The sequence below is a fragment of the Hydra viridissima genome, unplaced genomic scaffold (assembly GCF_058129835.1).
Source record: "Hydra viridissima isolate aposymbiotic clone 2 unplaced genomic scaffold, HvirCarnegie_v1 scaffold_16, whole genome shotgun sequence".
NCBI lineage: Eukaryota > Metazoa > Cnidaria > Hydrozoa > Anthoathecata > Hydridae > Hydra > Hydra viridissima.
In genome coordinates, this window is record NW_028324315.1 from 6,747,113 (window position 1) to 6,761,529 (window position 14,417).

At 25.0% G+C, this 14,417-nt stretch overlaps 1 protein-coding gene across 4 annotated transcripts in view; it reads right to left on the minus strand.

Annotated features, from left to right (window-relative positions):
- LOC149877792 (DNA polymerase epsilon catalytic subunit A-like) overlaps positions 1-14,036 on the minus strand; it is a 29,863-nt gene extending 15,827 nt beyond the window's left edge. For 2 of the 4 annotated variants that reach the window (XR_016447824.1, XM_090073638.1), the window contains exons 1-27: positions 13,965-14,031; positions 13,742-13,874; positions 13,562-13,642; positions 13,250-13,294; positions 11,908-12,000; positions 11,541-11,620; positions 11,231-11,426; positions 10,913-11,098; positions 10,564-10,674; positions 8,997-9,082; positions 8,803-8,858; positions 8,615-8,678; positions 8,069-8,129; positions 4,449-4,520; positions 3,906-4,019; positions 3,663-3,755; positions 3,448-3,564; positions 3,201-3,308; positions 2,995-3,123; positions 2,692-2,794; positions 2,299-2,445; positions 2,072-2,217; positions 1,732-1,790; positions 1,512-1,601; positions 1,222-1,314; positions 1,001-1,070; positions 458-532 (exon numbers count right to left, since the gene is read on the minus strand). Coding sequence is in view for 3 of the 4 variants with exons in the window: in XM_090073638.1 (XP_089929764.1) it covers positions 458-532; positions 1,001-1,070; positions 1,222-1,314; positions 1,512-1,601; positions 1,732-1,790; positions 2,072-2,217; positions 2,299-2,445; positions 2,692-2,794; positions 2,995-3,123; positions 3,201-3,308; positions 3,448-3,564; positions 3,663-3,755; positions 3,906-4,019; positions 4,449-4,520; positions 8,069-8,129; positions 8,615-8,678; positions 8,803-8,858; positions 8,997-9,082; positions 10,564-10,674; positions 10,913-11,098; positions 11,231-11,426; positions 11,541-11,620; positions 11,908-12,000; positions 13,250-13,294; positions 13,562-13,642; positions 13,742-13,874; positions 13,965-14,011 (2,655 nt within the window). In the remaining variant the exon portion in view is untranslated. Of the gene's footprint in view, positions 1-457; positions 533-1,000; positions 1,071-1,221; positions 1,315-1,511; positions 1,602-1,731; positions 1,791-2,071; positions 2,218-2,298; positions 2,446-2,691; positions 2,795-2,994; positions 3,124-3,200; positions 3,309-3,447; positions 3,565-3,662; positions 3,756-3,905; positions 4,020-4,448; positions 4,521-8,068; positions 8,130-8,614; positions 8,679-8,802; positions 8,859-8,996; positions 9,083-9,722; positions 10,675-10,912; positions 11,099-11,230; positions 11,427-11,540; positions 11,621-11,907; positions 12,001-13,249; positions 13,295-13,561; positions 13,643-13,741; positions 13,875-13,964 lie in introns of those variants that run through there. The other 2 variants (XM_090073639.1, XM_090073640.1) reach the window with 2 other exon arrangements.
- Between the last annotated feature and the right edge of the window lie 381 nt (positions 14,037-14,417).

A 14,417-nucleotide genomic window follows, 5' to 3' on the forward strand; every position in this document is an offset into this window, starting at 1 on the left:
TTATGCCCCCAAATAATTAGAACACCAATTTAATTAGAAAATTAAGATCCCAATTAAAGTTAAAAGCAAGCTATCTAAACTTAAAAAACATCCTAATCAAAATTTTGGCTCATTGTGGTGAACATAATGGTTTGAACAGTTTGAACAGAAACTTCAGATGAAACTGAACAAGTAGATTTTTTCAGAACATATTAGATCTTTTAAAAATCTTCAAGCAATTTCATAGAACACATCTAAATCTTCAAAAGTCAATGTCGGTTTAATGTAAATAATGATAGCAAAATATAAAAATATTTAGCAAAAATGCAAACTCTCTCTATTATCTATATTTTACAAAAGAAAGTATAAGGGAGATAAAACAACTTTAAATAAAAAATTATTTATTGTATCTAAAAATCAAAAATAAATTTTCAAATACACCAACAACAGAGTGAAAACAAAAAAGAAATGTTATTACCTGGACAATATAATTCAGCATTGCACCAGGGTATGATATTGTTATTTTTGATTTTTTAGGATGAGTGGTTTTCACCTATAAGATGAAATATGAAGGTAACTTTAAGTTATAGGCAACTATTGCTGTTTAAGGTCTTTTGTTTTCTTCAAATTTTTCTCATAAAAAACGCCTTTTTGTGTTTCAATTTTACAAATATATTACTTAATCTTTAAGTTTAGCTTTTAAGCAACTTTTATTTTGCATTCTTTAAACTTGTAAGTTTTGAACCGCTTTTTTGGAGTTTTTAGGAACTAGCTTTAAAACTGGTTTTAAAACTGGTTTAGAACTGGTTTTTAAAAAAAGCTGCATTTCCCTTTAAGGTTGACCAATAAATCTTATTTTATGTAAAACATTTATTTACATAACAAATATTTGAATAAATTTGAATGAACTTTTATTTAATTGAAACAATTGTGTGTCAGCTCTAATTTAAGGCTAGCTAAGGTTAGTTGCAAGTGAAGCTTACTGTGCAAAACACTTTAAATCAATGAAGAACAATCTTACTTGGAAGTTTTCTGGAAAACTAGCAGGTAAGATACACCATATACCATCTGTATCTAACTCCAAAGGTCGACTGTATTAAAATATATTTACTTTTAAATAAAGTTTTAGACAATATATGAATATAAGATGATGCAATACATGTATTACAAGATTATACATTAAGGATGTGTATAATACATATAAAAGATTTTTCAGAAAAATTGTCCATTTCAGTTTCTTACCCAATCTGTTCAACAAGTTCTCTAGCAGCAGTAATTATATGTGCACCAGTGTAGCAAACAATACCTGCCATTTCCATTGAGAACCAGCGTGACCTGAAATTTATGACAAGTTAAATCCAATTGCATTATCAATGATTAAATATTATCATTAAAATTAATGTTAAATTTCACTAAATTATTGATAATTATTTTAAAATAACTAACAAACTATTATTAATAATTTAGTACATAAAATCCGCTGTTATTATCAAAGTAATAGATAAAATTAAAATCAAAACACAGAAACAGACCCCTTTCTCATAACATATCCATAAAAAGAATTCAAAATGCACTTGTGCGCAAGCTGAAGCGAGTCATACAAAACTTCCATTCCTGAAGCACTAAAAGTCATTTTAAAAAATGTAAACAAAAGGTTTACCAACCAATAGAAATAAAATCAACAAAAAAAGCTCATGCTTGATTTTCAAAATCAAGCATGAAATTTTCAAATAAAAGAAATTCAACACCTACTACTTCACTTCAGCTGGATCACCTTTCTCTGCAGCAGCAGAAGCTTTGCCTTTCCACACCTAAATCAAAAAGAGATGATTAAAATTGTGCTTTGTATTCAATAAAAGTAATTTATACCAACACATAAAAACTTGACAAGATTGAATAAAATATTTAAAGCTGCTTCAGAGTTTCTTTGCATTTTATTACAAGCTTTAATTCCTTTTAAGATTTGAATAACAAACCAGAAATAATACTACTTAATGATTAAAATACACTTATCATACTCTAGAATCCTTTCCTCCAAAAAAGACTACAAAAAAGATAATTGTAGTTAAAAACCATCTTTAAAAATAGTCACCTTCAGTAAATCTTTAAACTCGTATCTTCTATCTCGAAAAGCTCTAACTGTATCAATATAAAAAGCGTTCTCTCTTTGGCAAACAATTGACTCTCTTTGCTCATTTTTGGTTACTTTTGTTTTTTTGTATGCTTTGTTTGAATAGGCTGAAAAAACATAAAAATAGAAAATAGACTGATGCTTGTGTTAAGGTGATCATTGATGGAGCAATCTTAATTAAAATCTACCTGATAATCTTTTTTTTTCAAGCGCAGCTTGCTCAAACAGTGATAATTTGTGAAAAGAACGAGTTGGCTCATTTGGGAATCTTCCTGGATGTTTTTCAACCTCAAGTTGTTGTCTAATATTCTGGTATTCACCAAAGTTTGCAGGACCTAGATAAAATTTATTTTTGACAAGTTATATTACCAGAATTACATATAAAATTTATACTTCAAAGCTTTTTAAAAAATGATGTTAACTTGAAATGTACTAATAATATTAGTGACATAACCAACTGAAACCATTGTGAGTTTAAGTCAATCTAACTTCATTTCTAATTGTTTAATTGCAAACTGTTTTTAACTATATTGTTTAAAACTTTTTAATTCAAATTTTTGTAAAAAAACTTCAATTTTTACTAAAATCTCCTCTCCACATCCATGCCATTTTACGTTGACATCTTGCTCCAGGTCTATTAAAATCACATGATGCACATATAACTTCATCAACAAGAGCAGAAGGCTAAAATAAAAAATAAATAAAATATTAAGTGAACTACTTTAAAGATTTTTTAAAATAACTTTTATAATCATCACATGTCAATCACATGGCAATCACATGTTTTACAAAAAGACATTTTAGGCTGTTGAAATTCCTAGGCATGAAACAATAATAATAATAATAAGATCTAATAACAATAACAAGTTGCTTAAAAAAGTCACCTGTAGTCTATTTGTCAAAATTATGTTAGGATACATGGCAGCTACATCAAGATGATAAATTAATGGTTTCTCAAGCCGGTTAGGAGTATCTCGCAATGTGGCAAGTTGATTCTTGATTTCTAAACACAGCTAAACTTAAAGTGCAAAAGCCAGTCCTATTTAATAATTATGTTAGCGAATCAAAGACAAAGCAAGTTTCTTTATACCTCATCCATGTTTGTTACATATTCAATGGATACACCATGCTCATTTTCAATGGTGGTCTTAAGTGTCTCATAGCAATTATCAATTAGACTTTGAAATGCTTCTGGTACCTATTACAAATGTAAACTGGTACAAATGAGTATAAGTTAGTTTAATTTGTATTGCGTAACATTTGGTGCAGCTTAAAATCTTATAGGTCTAGTAATATAGACAAGTATAAATTTAAAAACTGAATTTCATAAAAAATACCATTCGAAATTTGCAAGGAATGTCACTCCTGAATACACCACTCTCTAATGCCTCTACATGGCCACCAACATATGTTTCAGCATCAAGAAGGTGCCCTTCATAAAACTTTGTGTGAACCTGTTGTAAAAATTTGAAAAAATATTTTTAAAATAAAAATCGAACTCATAAAAAAAAGTCTAAAAAAGTATAAAAGAAAAATAAAATTAAACATTGACCTGCTCCTGCTTGTTTGGGAAAACAATATTTGCATGAAAAGCTTGCACCATCAATAAAGCTTCACATAAAGTACCAGATCCTTTACGGAGAACCTGAACATTTAATTGCCATTTGTTAACATCATTTATTTACATTGTATATATTTCAACTATTTCACTAATATGAAACTGTTAAAGCAGGGCATTACAATCAGGGCATTTTTAGAATGCGAACTACTCTTGCACTGATAAGATCATGCTTACCTCATCTGGTTCCATTGGAATAATTGTACACAGAGCAAATATAAATGGGTGAACATATTGCATGTAAAGATAGTAAGTAGCCACTGCATCAGATACAGAATAATTTGCCATTTCCTAAATAGTAAATTAATAAAGATAACACTCAATATATTTTTGCAACTGAGAAAATATGAGGATTGGTCAAAGTTAGTAAAGGGTTGGTCAATGTAATATATAGCCATATTAAACTGATAGTTGATACTTGTAAATTTAAAACCTGGTTTATATAAAACAGTTTGACCTTTCCTAATTTCCTTTTAAAATTTCTCTACAATTTTTAATGAAAAAAAAAATTTTACAGATAGAGAGATCTAAATGAGAGTAAATGAATGTTTTTTCTGGTAATGGAGTGGTGATATTTTAAAACAAGCAACCTAGCTAAATAAATTAAAGTCCTATAAATAAAAAGAACACTTATATTTTAAAATCAAATTTAATAATTGAACATTTAAGCTTGCAGTGCTTTGTAATACAAATCAAGTTTCCATTCAAAAATTAAATTACCCTAGGTTGCTCACTTGTCATTCGAACCATATCCTCAGGATCAACTTCTACAGGATTGTAACGAAGTTTTGCCTACATAAAATAGTTATTTCAAAGAATAACAAAATATAACAATATCTATACAACTATCAGATAAAGATGAAACTATTTGAATTGTATTAAAGAAGCATTTTTATGCATTGACACAGTTTGACAAATATTCTTACATTTGTATATCATTAGCTAAGAAAAAAGATTAGTCATACTATACAAGTTTTTATGCTGAGACTTTAAGACATAAAAAATGGGTCACAAAAGTGACCTCAACTTATGCACCAAGTCAACTTATATATGTGGAGTTAATTAATACATCCAGGAATAAATCCAAAAGACTTTTATAGCAAAAGTTTCATCTTTTATTATAATTTTTGAAATCAAAAATAAAAGACTTTTAAATGCTTAATCTTCTCATGTTGTTTAAAAATCTGGTGGTCATTTTAATTATATCAACGATTTAATTAAGCTTTTTTAATTATTTATTTAAAAGAAAAGTTTGTACCAAGAAGGAAACAGTTATTACCAAAAGAAGACATTTGTATAATAATAGTTTTTCCCTCAACATGATCCTTTTTTATAGTGCATTGAAATTAAAATATAAAAGTTTATTAATGAAAACAACTAAAACTTGATAAATTTGAGTAACTAAGACTTGTTGCTCAATTTTAAGATGGTTTGGTGAGACTGTAGATAGATTGCTAGAATCTTCCTAGACTCTTACAAGACCAGATGTAGGATTTATTGCTATATAAAAAGTTTACTATTGAAAGTATTATATACAAAAATCATATACAAAAATATGTTGACTACATTTTATTAGATTAAGGAGCCTTGGCCAGGAGCCCCTAAAAAATTGTTAAGCAAAGCTTTTTAAACAAATGTGGTTTGTTTACTTCAATATTAGTTAATTTCAGAAATTAGTTTCAGATGTGTTTACATACAAAGTCATTGAAAAATTGTCAAGAAAACAAATCCTCATGCATCAAATAAATGTTGCTTTACCAAAAATATTGTTGGTTGTTTAACCAGGTGCATAGAATAGGAAAAATTTTTTTTTGAGAAACAAAATATTTGCAACACAAAATATTTTTTAAACTAAGCTTTTTCATTTTACAAGTTAAAAAAAAACATAAATTATGTTAAAAAATTAACTCAAATTTTAATTTGTATGATATTGATTTCAACAGTGACCTTTTTTGATTGTAATAGCTTTGCAACATCAACAGGGAAACTTTCTTCTCCTCCAAGATTTAATGTTAATTTATATTAAATGAAATTTATATTATATTGAATGGACTTTTTTTGTAACTATCCAATTTAAGCCAATTTTCCTAAGTTCTTCAACATAGCACTTAGATTTTAAAGCATTATAGGTTTAATAGGTTTTTCATTAATCCAAATTAGGAACTCAAATCAAATAATACTCTAGCTAAATGTTAATGAGATCAAATATAAAAAAAATAAAATAGTTATATTCATCTGAATGATTCAAAACACAGTTGCATTTAAATTTCATTAGAAGTAAAAAATTTAATTCTAGGAAAGTCCTGGTACTAAAAAATGTGCTAATCAAATGATGAGAATATAACAAAAATCAAATGATGAGAATATAACAAAAATCAAATGATGAAAATATTCAAAAAAAACAAAATTTGACAAGTGAACTTTTGTAAAATTATATGATTGAGTAACAATATTCTTCTTTTTTTTTTTTTTGGTTTTTGTTTTTGTTTTTTGTTTTGTTTTTTTTTTTCATGTAAAAAAAATTTCTTTAACAGAAAGTAACAGAAGACATTTTTATGAATAAATGACCATCCCATTTTTATATTTGCATTATAAAAAAATTAATTTAAAAAGTTTTTGAAATTTTATCCTTAACTGTCTTTTTGTTAAAAACATCATACCAAAGGATGTAAAAAATTCTCCAATGTGTGCAAAAAAAGATAAAAATGCATATTCAAAATTTTTTCAAGAGAAAAATCACAATTATCACTTCTGGAAGTAACATGTTTGTCAAAGCAGGACACTTCAGAAACAGATCATCAAAAACTCACATATAAAAATCAAATAGAATAGCAGACAAATTGGAATGCAACAACATTTATATAAATTGAAAAATTTTTCACCATTCATTACAACTTCACCAAGGGTTTAAAAAATAAATTAAAAAATGATACTAATACTTTGAAAATCAAAGTAATTTTAGGAAGAAATACAATAATTCGACAGCTAGAAGAGACTTTCATGTTGTTTAAAAATTTCTTAAAGATGGAAGACAGAACCTATCCAAGATAAAAGCAAACTGATCATGGAAAACCATGCGAGTGGCTGTTGCTTATAAGAAAAAATAAAAGTGCTGTGTTAAAGAACTTAGGAAAATTGGCTGGATAGTAAAAAAAAAGTCCAAAAATTAAAAGGCAAAAACTAAAACCAAAAGAAATATTATGGCATAAGCCTTGTGTAGTTTGATGTGCCAACTCCAAAAACAACTTCAAAAAACTGTTTTTTGTTTTGTTATCTATACAACACACCAGCCTACTACAAGGGGTGTCAAAACTCAAAGCTTTGAGTTTATTTATTAATTGAACTCGAATCAAATGTATTTAGTTAATCAAACATTTTTTGAGCTTTGTACCTTGGTTCGATATTTAGAAAACCGCTGTAAGGTGTTAGTAAAAAAAAAAAAAAAACCCTTTAAAACACAGGACAAGAGAGTAAGGAGAACTATTTGGAATTATTTTGATAGATGTAAAATGAGCAGTACTACTTTTGGTTTTTATAAAATTTGAAAATGCAGTCAAAAAATATCTTGTCCTACTTCATCTACAACTGGCTTATTTACTCACCTGATAAGTTATCATAAGAAAGAGTCAGCAGAGTAGTTAAATACCACAAGCTATTGGGCACATGTTAGCAACCAATTACTTGTTATACAATTTCGTAGAATGACAAGGTTTTCAGGCAATTGTGAAATTGATTGCTTCCAGTATCATATTGTATGTATTTATATATATATATATATATGTATGTATGTATATATATATATATATATATATATATATATATATATATATATATATATATATATATATATATATATATATATATATATATATATATATATATATATATATATATATATATATATATATATATATGATAATATAGATATATTAGATAGATAAATATGATAGAGAATATGATAATGCAGATAAATTGGATAGATGAAGCTATAAATAGAAAGATTAGGAATTGACATCTTTAAGGACCTAGTTGCAGAAAAAGTCTGGTTGTATGGGATTTTTCAATTCTCATTTGACAAAATTTTTATAAATAATGTTAAAATATAATTGCAACATCGATATAGAAATATTATCAGAATTTTTGTGTATTATATATTAGTTATAAAACACTAAACTACTCTTTTCAGTCAAAACTAGGTGGTTAGACATTACATTAGGTGAACCTATAAACCAGTGTATAAAGTATTATACAAATGTGAAATTAAGGTAACAACGATTGAATAATTTCAGCCTGAACAGTATTTAGGTCAAAAAAAAATAAAAAAGACACTTAAATAAAACCTTTGTGACAGCTTTTAAGTTTTGGCTCCCCACTGGTAAATAACTGTCTCGCTGCACCCATCTAAATTTTCAAAAGATAAAAATTAACTTTTTATATTGCAATTTACTAAAGATAATTTACTAAAAAATCAGTAAAGAATTATCATGACTTTTTATTTTAATCTACTAATCTCCTAAAAGGATCCAGCACTATTCAAATAAATTGGAGAAATTTCACCCCCCCCCCCGCCCGCCCTTTCTTTTTTTTTTCTTGATAAACGAGTCAAATTAGTTGAAACAGAACAAATCATTCATAAAAAAAATAAGAAACTTTCTTTTGAAAACTTCATTTTAGTAAAAATATTAATTTAATATTTATAAATTTTTTTTACAAGTTTATAATGTAATATAGTCACATATGGAACATATTAAATAATAGCAAATGCAATTTCTTTTTTAAAATCATAGTAACAAACTTTGAGCTTTCTTGCTTGATACTTAAATCATGATCAATAAACTTGTTTGATACTTAAAATATAAACCAAAAATTAAAGCTAATTTTTTTACCTGAAAGCATCCATGTGTATCCCGTAAGTTGATTTGTATTCTTTTTGAGAATCAGGATTGAAACCTAAATTTAAAAAAAAAAATTTAATTAAAAAAATAAATTTTGTTAAATATCTAAAGTGATTTTTCTGACTTTTCAAAAATAAATTATCAAAATTTTCCTTTAAAAATTTTATGAAGAAAATTACCCATCTCTTCACTCATAGAAATCCCATGTACTTTAGCACGCGCATCAAGAAAAGGCCTAAATATTGTAACATTTATATATAACATACAATTTGATATACCATTGTAAAATTTTACATATGATTATATAATTCAATACATAATAATATAATTTGATATGTAATAATATTTGATGTAGAGCATTTAAGAGACTCACCAATCGAAGAAATCCCCGTTATATGTAACAAATATAGTTGGCTTAATTTCTGATATGTGATCAAACCAACGTCGAAGTAAGTTAGCCTAAAATATTAAAAAACCATTCAGTTTCCCAATTTTAGTTTGCAATTTTAAAAATTAAAGGAAAAGGGCTAAAAATTAGAAAACACTGGAATTAGTATTTGTTCAAATTTTTGATTTATTTCAGACCCTTTCTGAATTTAGTTTGAGTATAAAAAAGATTCAAAACTAATATTTGTTACAACTTTTATATTTATTTTAGTTTTTAACATTTTTTTTACATTTTTTACATCAACTAGGTATACTTCATACACAAAAACAACTTTAATTTTTAAAAACAAACTAAGAGTAAAACTATTCCTTATTATAGGTCTGTCGCTAAGTTTTACATTTTGGTTTTTTATCTTTGATCACAAAATTTCACAATGGGTGACATGGAAAACAGTTGTTTAACAAATTAATATCAAAGATCAGATGACCCATGCAGAGTTTGGCAAACTTTTATCCAGATGACTAAACTCTCAAAAATATCTAACGCATTTCATTAAACTCAATTTTTCAGCTCTTTCATTTTTTCATTCAGCTCAACTTTATTTATGTAAACTTCATTTTAATTTAAATAACAGACAAAACAATATTTTGAATTGCAAACTCATGTTTTAGCTGAAGCCTTTTTTTAATAACTAAAATAAAATTAACATACCATCATGCAGTAAACTGTATTTTACAGTTAATATTTTTAGTAAATGCAACCCAACTCTTTTTTGATTTTGCTCAGAAACATAAAATATAAACATCATATCTCAATAATAAGTATATATCATGAAAATATTTGATTATTTATGATAAGAATATTTTTTATAGATCTTGAATAAATTTTAAAGAGTAATACTTGATTTTAAAATTAATGGTCAAAAAATTAATGGTCAAGCCTAATTAAGAAAAAAAAAATACTTCCCTTTTTTTTCAAACAAACATTTGGATTAAATAGCTGTTTTAAATAAAAATTTAATAGCTGTCTTCAAAATAATATTAGTTTAAAAAAATTTTTTTGGCAAGACCAGTCAAAAATTTGTAAACAGAGGACCATTCCTTCAAAAGTTTTTTAAAATATTTTATTTGGTTTCTTTTTAAGTTGCTGGATATATTAATTGTCATTAAATAAAGCAAAGCTTTTAACTTCACATTTCTTTCATTTTATTGATTTTTTATGGATTTTTTATTGATTAGTACTCAGGTAAATAATCATATTTTTTCAAAAACTCATAAATATTGATTGTTTAAACAAATAGTAGAAATAAACTATTTTTTGAAGACTCAATAAAAATGTTAGATTAAATAAAGTTGCAGTTTTTGGCAGTTTGAAGCTCTTAGAAAGAAAGCAGCTATTATTACAACTATTACTCTGTGAATATTTTTCTGATTTCATAAATTCTAGTCTAAAACTAAAAAGTCTGTATTTTTCAGTCATCACTATTTTTTTAACACAGTTAAATGTGTGCGTATATAAATACATACATATATATAAAACATAACTTGTTTACCTCATCTGGTTCATTAAAAACACAAATAGGACCTTCATATTCAGGGCGTGGAGTATACTCAAAGTCTTCTATATCTTCAGAAACAATCTCACGATTAGTTATTAAGTAGCCCTTTAAAATCAGAAACAAAAGAAAAGCAAGTTAATTCAAATCAAAAATGTTTTGATTTAATAAAAAAAAATCTTAAATGCTTTTAAACCAAATGGCAGTTTTCCTGAGAAAATTCTTTGTTCAACTTTATTGGAAAAAATTTTTTTTAACCATAAGAAAAATAAAAAAAATGCTCTCACCTATTGAAACATTAAAAACTTATTGAAATTGATTATTGGAAAAAGCTAAATGGAATTACCTGTCCATCAACCATATATGATATCATCATGACTGAGTCAATGGCTGAATCAGGAAACTTCAGTGGTAACTTTGTAGTCTCGATATCAAATGCCATTACAACAGGGTCTGGTCTATGAAGCAGTTCTGGACAATGCTTTATGCTGACATTTAAACTTCCATAAACTTTAACTTTATACCAATGCCCCTTTGTAATAAATTCTCAAATAACAAATAGCCCTTCATAATAAATGAAGAATTTAAACTAAATGAAATCATATGATAGAACAAAAAGGGTGAACTCATAAAAGAAGTTAAAAAATATTTATTCAAGTATTACCACAAAGATTTTCAGATCAATTGAAACTCGCACATGATATGGCACATCAAACTCACGCATGTCAAGAATGTTATCCATTAGGTTTGTCTTTGATGATGTACCCTCATTATTTGAGTCAGTTTGACCAGTAACTAGAGTATATGTAGCATAAGCTTTCTCACGTTCCTTATTCTTTTTAATAAGAGGTTGGATTTCCCTACAAAAAAAAGTCAGTTAGGCAATAAACTTGCTCTGAAACACACATGCAAAAATTATGAGTTACACACATAACAAAATTAAAAAAAATAAATTCTTAAAGATTAACATGTACCTCCTCAATTTCACAAGTTCTTTTTCATTGTAAAATGAAAGTTTAATGTAACTCTTCTTTAAACCTGTCAGGTGGTTTAGCTGAAAAGAGAGAGTAAAATTTAAATAATTTTAACTAATTTTTTTCATCTTATTTATGTCCAATCATTCACATATGTCCATTAGAACAAAAAGTTAAATTATCTTTTAAAACCAAAAATTGTTATTTTCGCTAGAAATGCTCAACTAACATTTTTAACGCTATATTTTTATCAAAGATTTGAATAAATATTTTGTAGTTAAATAATAAAATAAGTTTTCATTTTATTAATTTACAAAAAAAATTATTTAGAAATAACAGTCAACAAAATTTTAAGTCTTTGAAATACCAAGTCCAAATCTTCTTTTTCAACAGTTTCAATTGATGATATCAACCCAGCATACTTTTTATTAAGGAAGGTTGCAAGTTCTCGTTCAGTACCCTGAAAATAAGGGTTAAAAAATATTTTATTTTAAACACATTTAAGAAACGAAAAACTAATTGAAATAATCAAACTTGATGGTTATACTTATTTGCCCATAACTGATGAAAAATAATAATAATAAAAATTAATTATAGATAAAAACAGACACAAATATATTTAACAAAAATGAAAATTAATTATCACTGTAACAGTTTAATTGAAGTTTTTTTTTACTTTATTTGTTATACATTTTTTTTTTTTTAATTGATTTTTTTGTTGATTCTCTAGATTTTATATCTAAAGCAGGGATAAAACATTTAGTTGAAAATAAGAAACTGTTTTGTGAAACAAACTTTAAAAATGTATTTATTTCAATTTTTTTTTACTAATCAAAAAGCACAAGTCAAGAAAATATAGCCAAGCAACTAGATATATTTTTAAAAACTTTTTAAAAGAAAACAAACACTTTAAAAATTGTTTTAAACATATATATTTATATTATATATATATAATATATATATATATATATATATATTTTTAATATATATTATATATATATATATATTATATATATATATAATATATATATATATATATTATATATATATAATATATATATTATATATATATATATAATATATATATAATATATATATTATATATATATAATATATATATATATATTATATATATATATAATATATATATATAATATATATATATAATATATATTATATATATATAATATATATATATAATATATATTATATATATATATAATATATATATATATATAATATATATTATATATATATATAATATATATATATATATATATATATATATATATATATATATATATATATATATATATATATATATATATATATAATTTAAATTTGCATTTATATTCATGCCATAAAGTGAAAATCAAAATCTTAATAGTACCATTAAGAGTTATTTAGTCAATATAAGTGTAAAATATAATTAGCCAGTTTAAAACTGCAAATATTGAATTATTTAATATTTTATATTTTTTTAAACTTCAATGTTGAAATAATAAAAGTTGTAAACATTTTTAAGTTTCTTTTTAGTTTCTTTGACTCATCACTTTTTAATCAAAAAAAAAAAAGAAAAGAAAGTGTTTTTATTTCAAAAAGCATTTCAATTAATATTGAGTTATAAACATGACAAGCTTGATTGCTTTCTCATTTTTTTAAGGTGACTAATGTAGGTATAGTTGTTTAACATTAAACCTTAAAAATACCTCTTTTGCAGCAATATAAAAATAGGGGTTGAATGGCAATGAAACCTGAAAAAAAAAGTAAAATATTTGTAAAAAAAAATGTTAATGAAGCTGAAATTTAAATTGAAAATTTTAGTTAAAACTACACTTTAATCTAAATTAAAATAAATTAGAATACGAGTTTTTTTTTGTTTATGTTTTTTTTTTTTGCATGACTTTTGTTACTTGATAAAATCAAATATTTAACTTAAGAAGTTTTAAAACTATAAAATATAAATCACATCTAAAATTCAAATCTTAAAATGATCAAAAATGATATAATAAAGGTTTTACCTTAAAACGATCACCATCATCTTGAATAAAATAATAATCAACTGCACTTAGAAGTTTTTTATTTTCATCCTGAACTTCAGTCTAAACAAGACAATGTTTAAAATCTAACACTTTGATCATTTGAAATGGGATATCATGATTAATGATGATGAATATGCAAATATTTTGTATACAACATACTGGGTGCATGTTTATCAACCAGCCACATTTTTCAATAGCGTCTTTATATTTATTAAAACCATATTTTGCATCTATACTATCTTTTTTAATTGTTGATAGAAGTCGAGCTTCAATTCCAGAGCCATCATCTGCACTAAATATTTATCATCATGTACAGAATTAATAAGATAACATAACGAACTTAAATACTAAACCAGATATTAAATTTATTAATAAATCGTACATTTCTTCCTCCTTTTTCTTCCACTTCCCAGAGTTAAACAACACCATAGCAATAATAAAGTAATTACATACTATGAAAAAGATGGAATATTAAACTTATCATTCAAACAGTCAAAATATTTTATATAAATATCAAAATATTTTAGTATGTCTATTCACTATAAAAACTTAACAAAAATTTCATGAAAGTCTAGATATTGAAAAAAAATGTGCATGCATCAAAAATAATTTATGTACACAAATGAAGTTTATATGGATAGACAAAGTAAAATCCATATCAAGTTATTTTCATAATGATCATTAAATGTAGAGACTTTCCCGCGTAATTGAATTTTTTTTTTTTTTTTTTTTTTTTTTTTTAAGTTCATAGAAGTGAGAGGGGCGTTACATTTAGCATAAGTGGCTAGAAGAATCAAAACTTCCATAAATTGTGCTAAATTCTTCTTTTTGAATG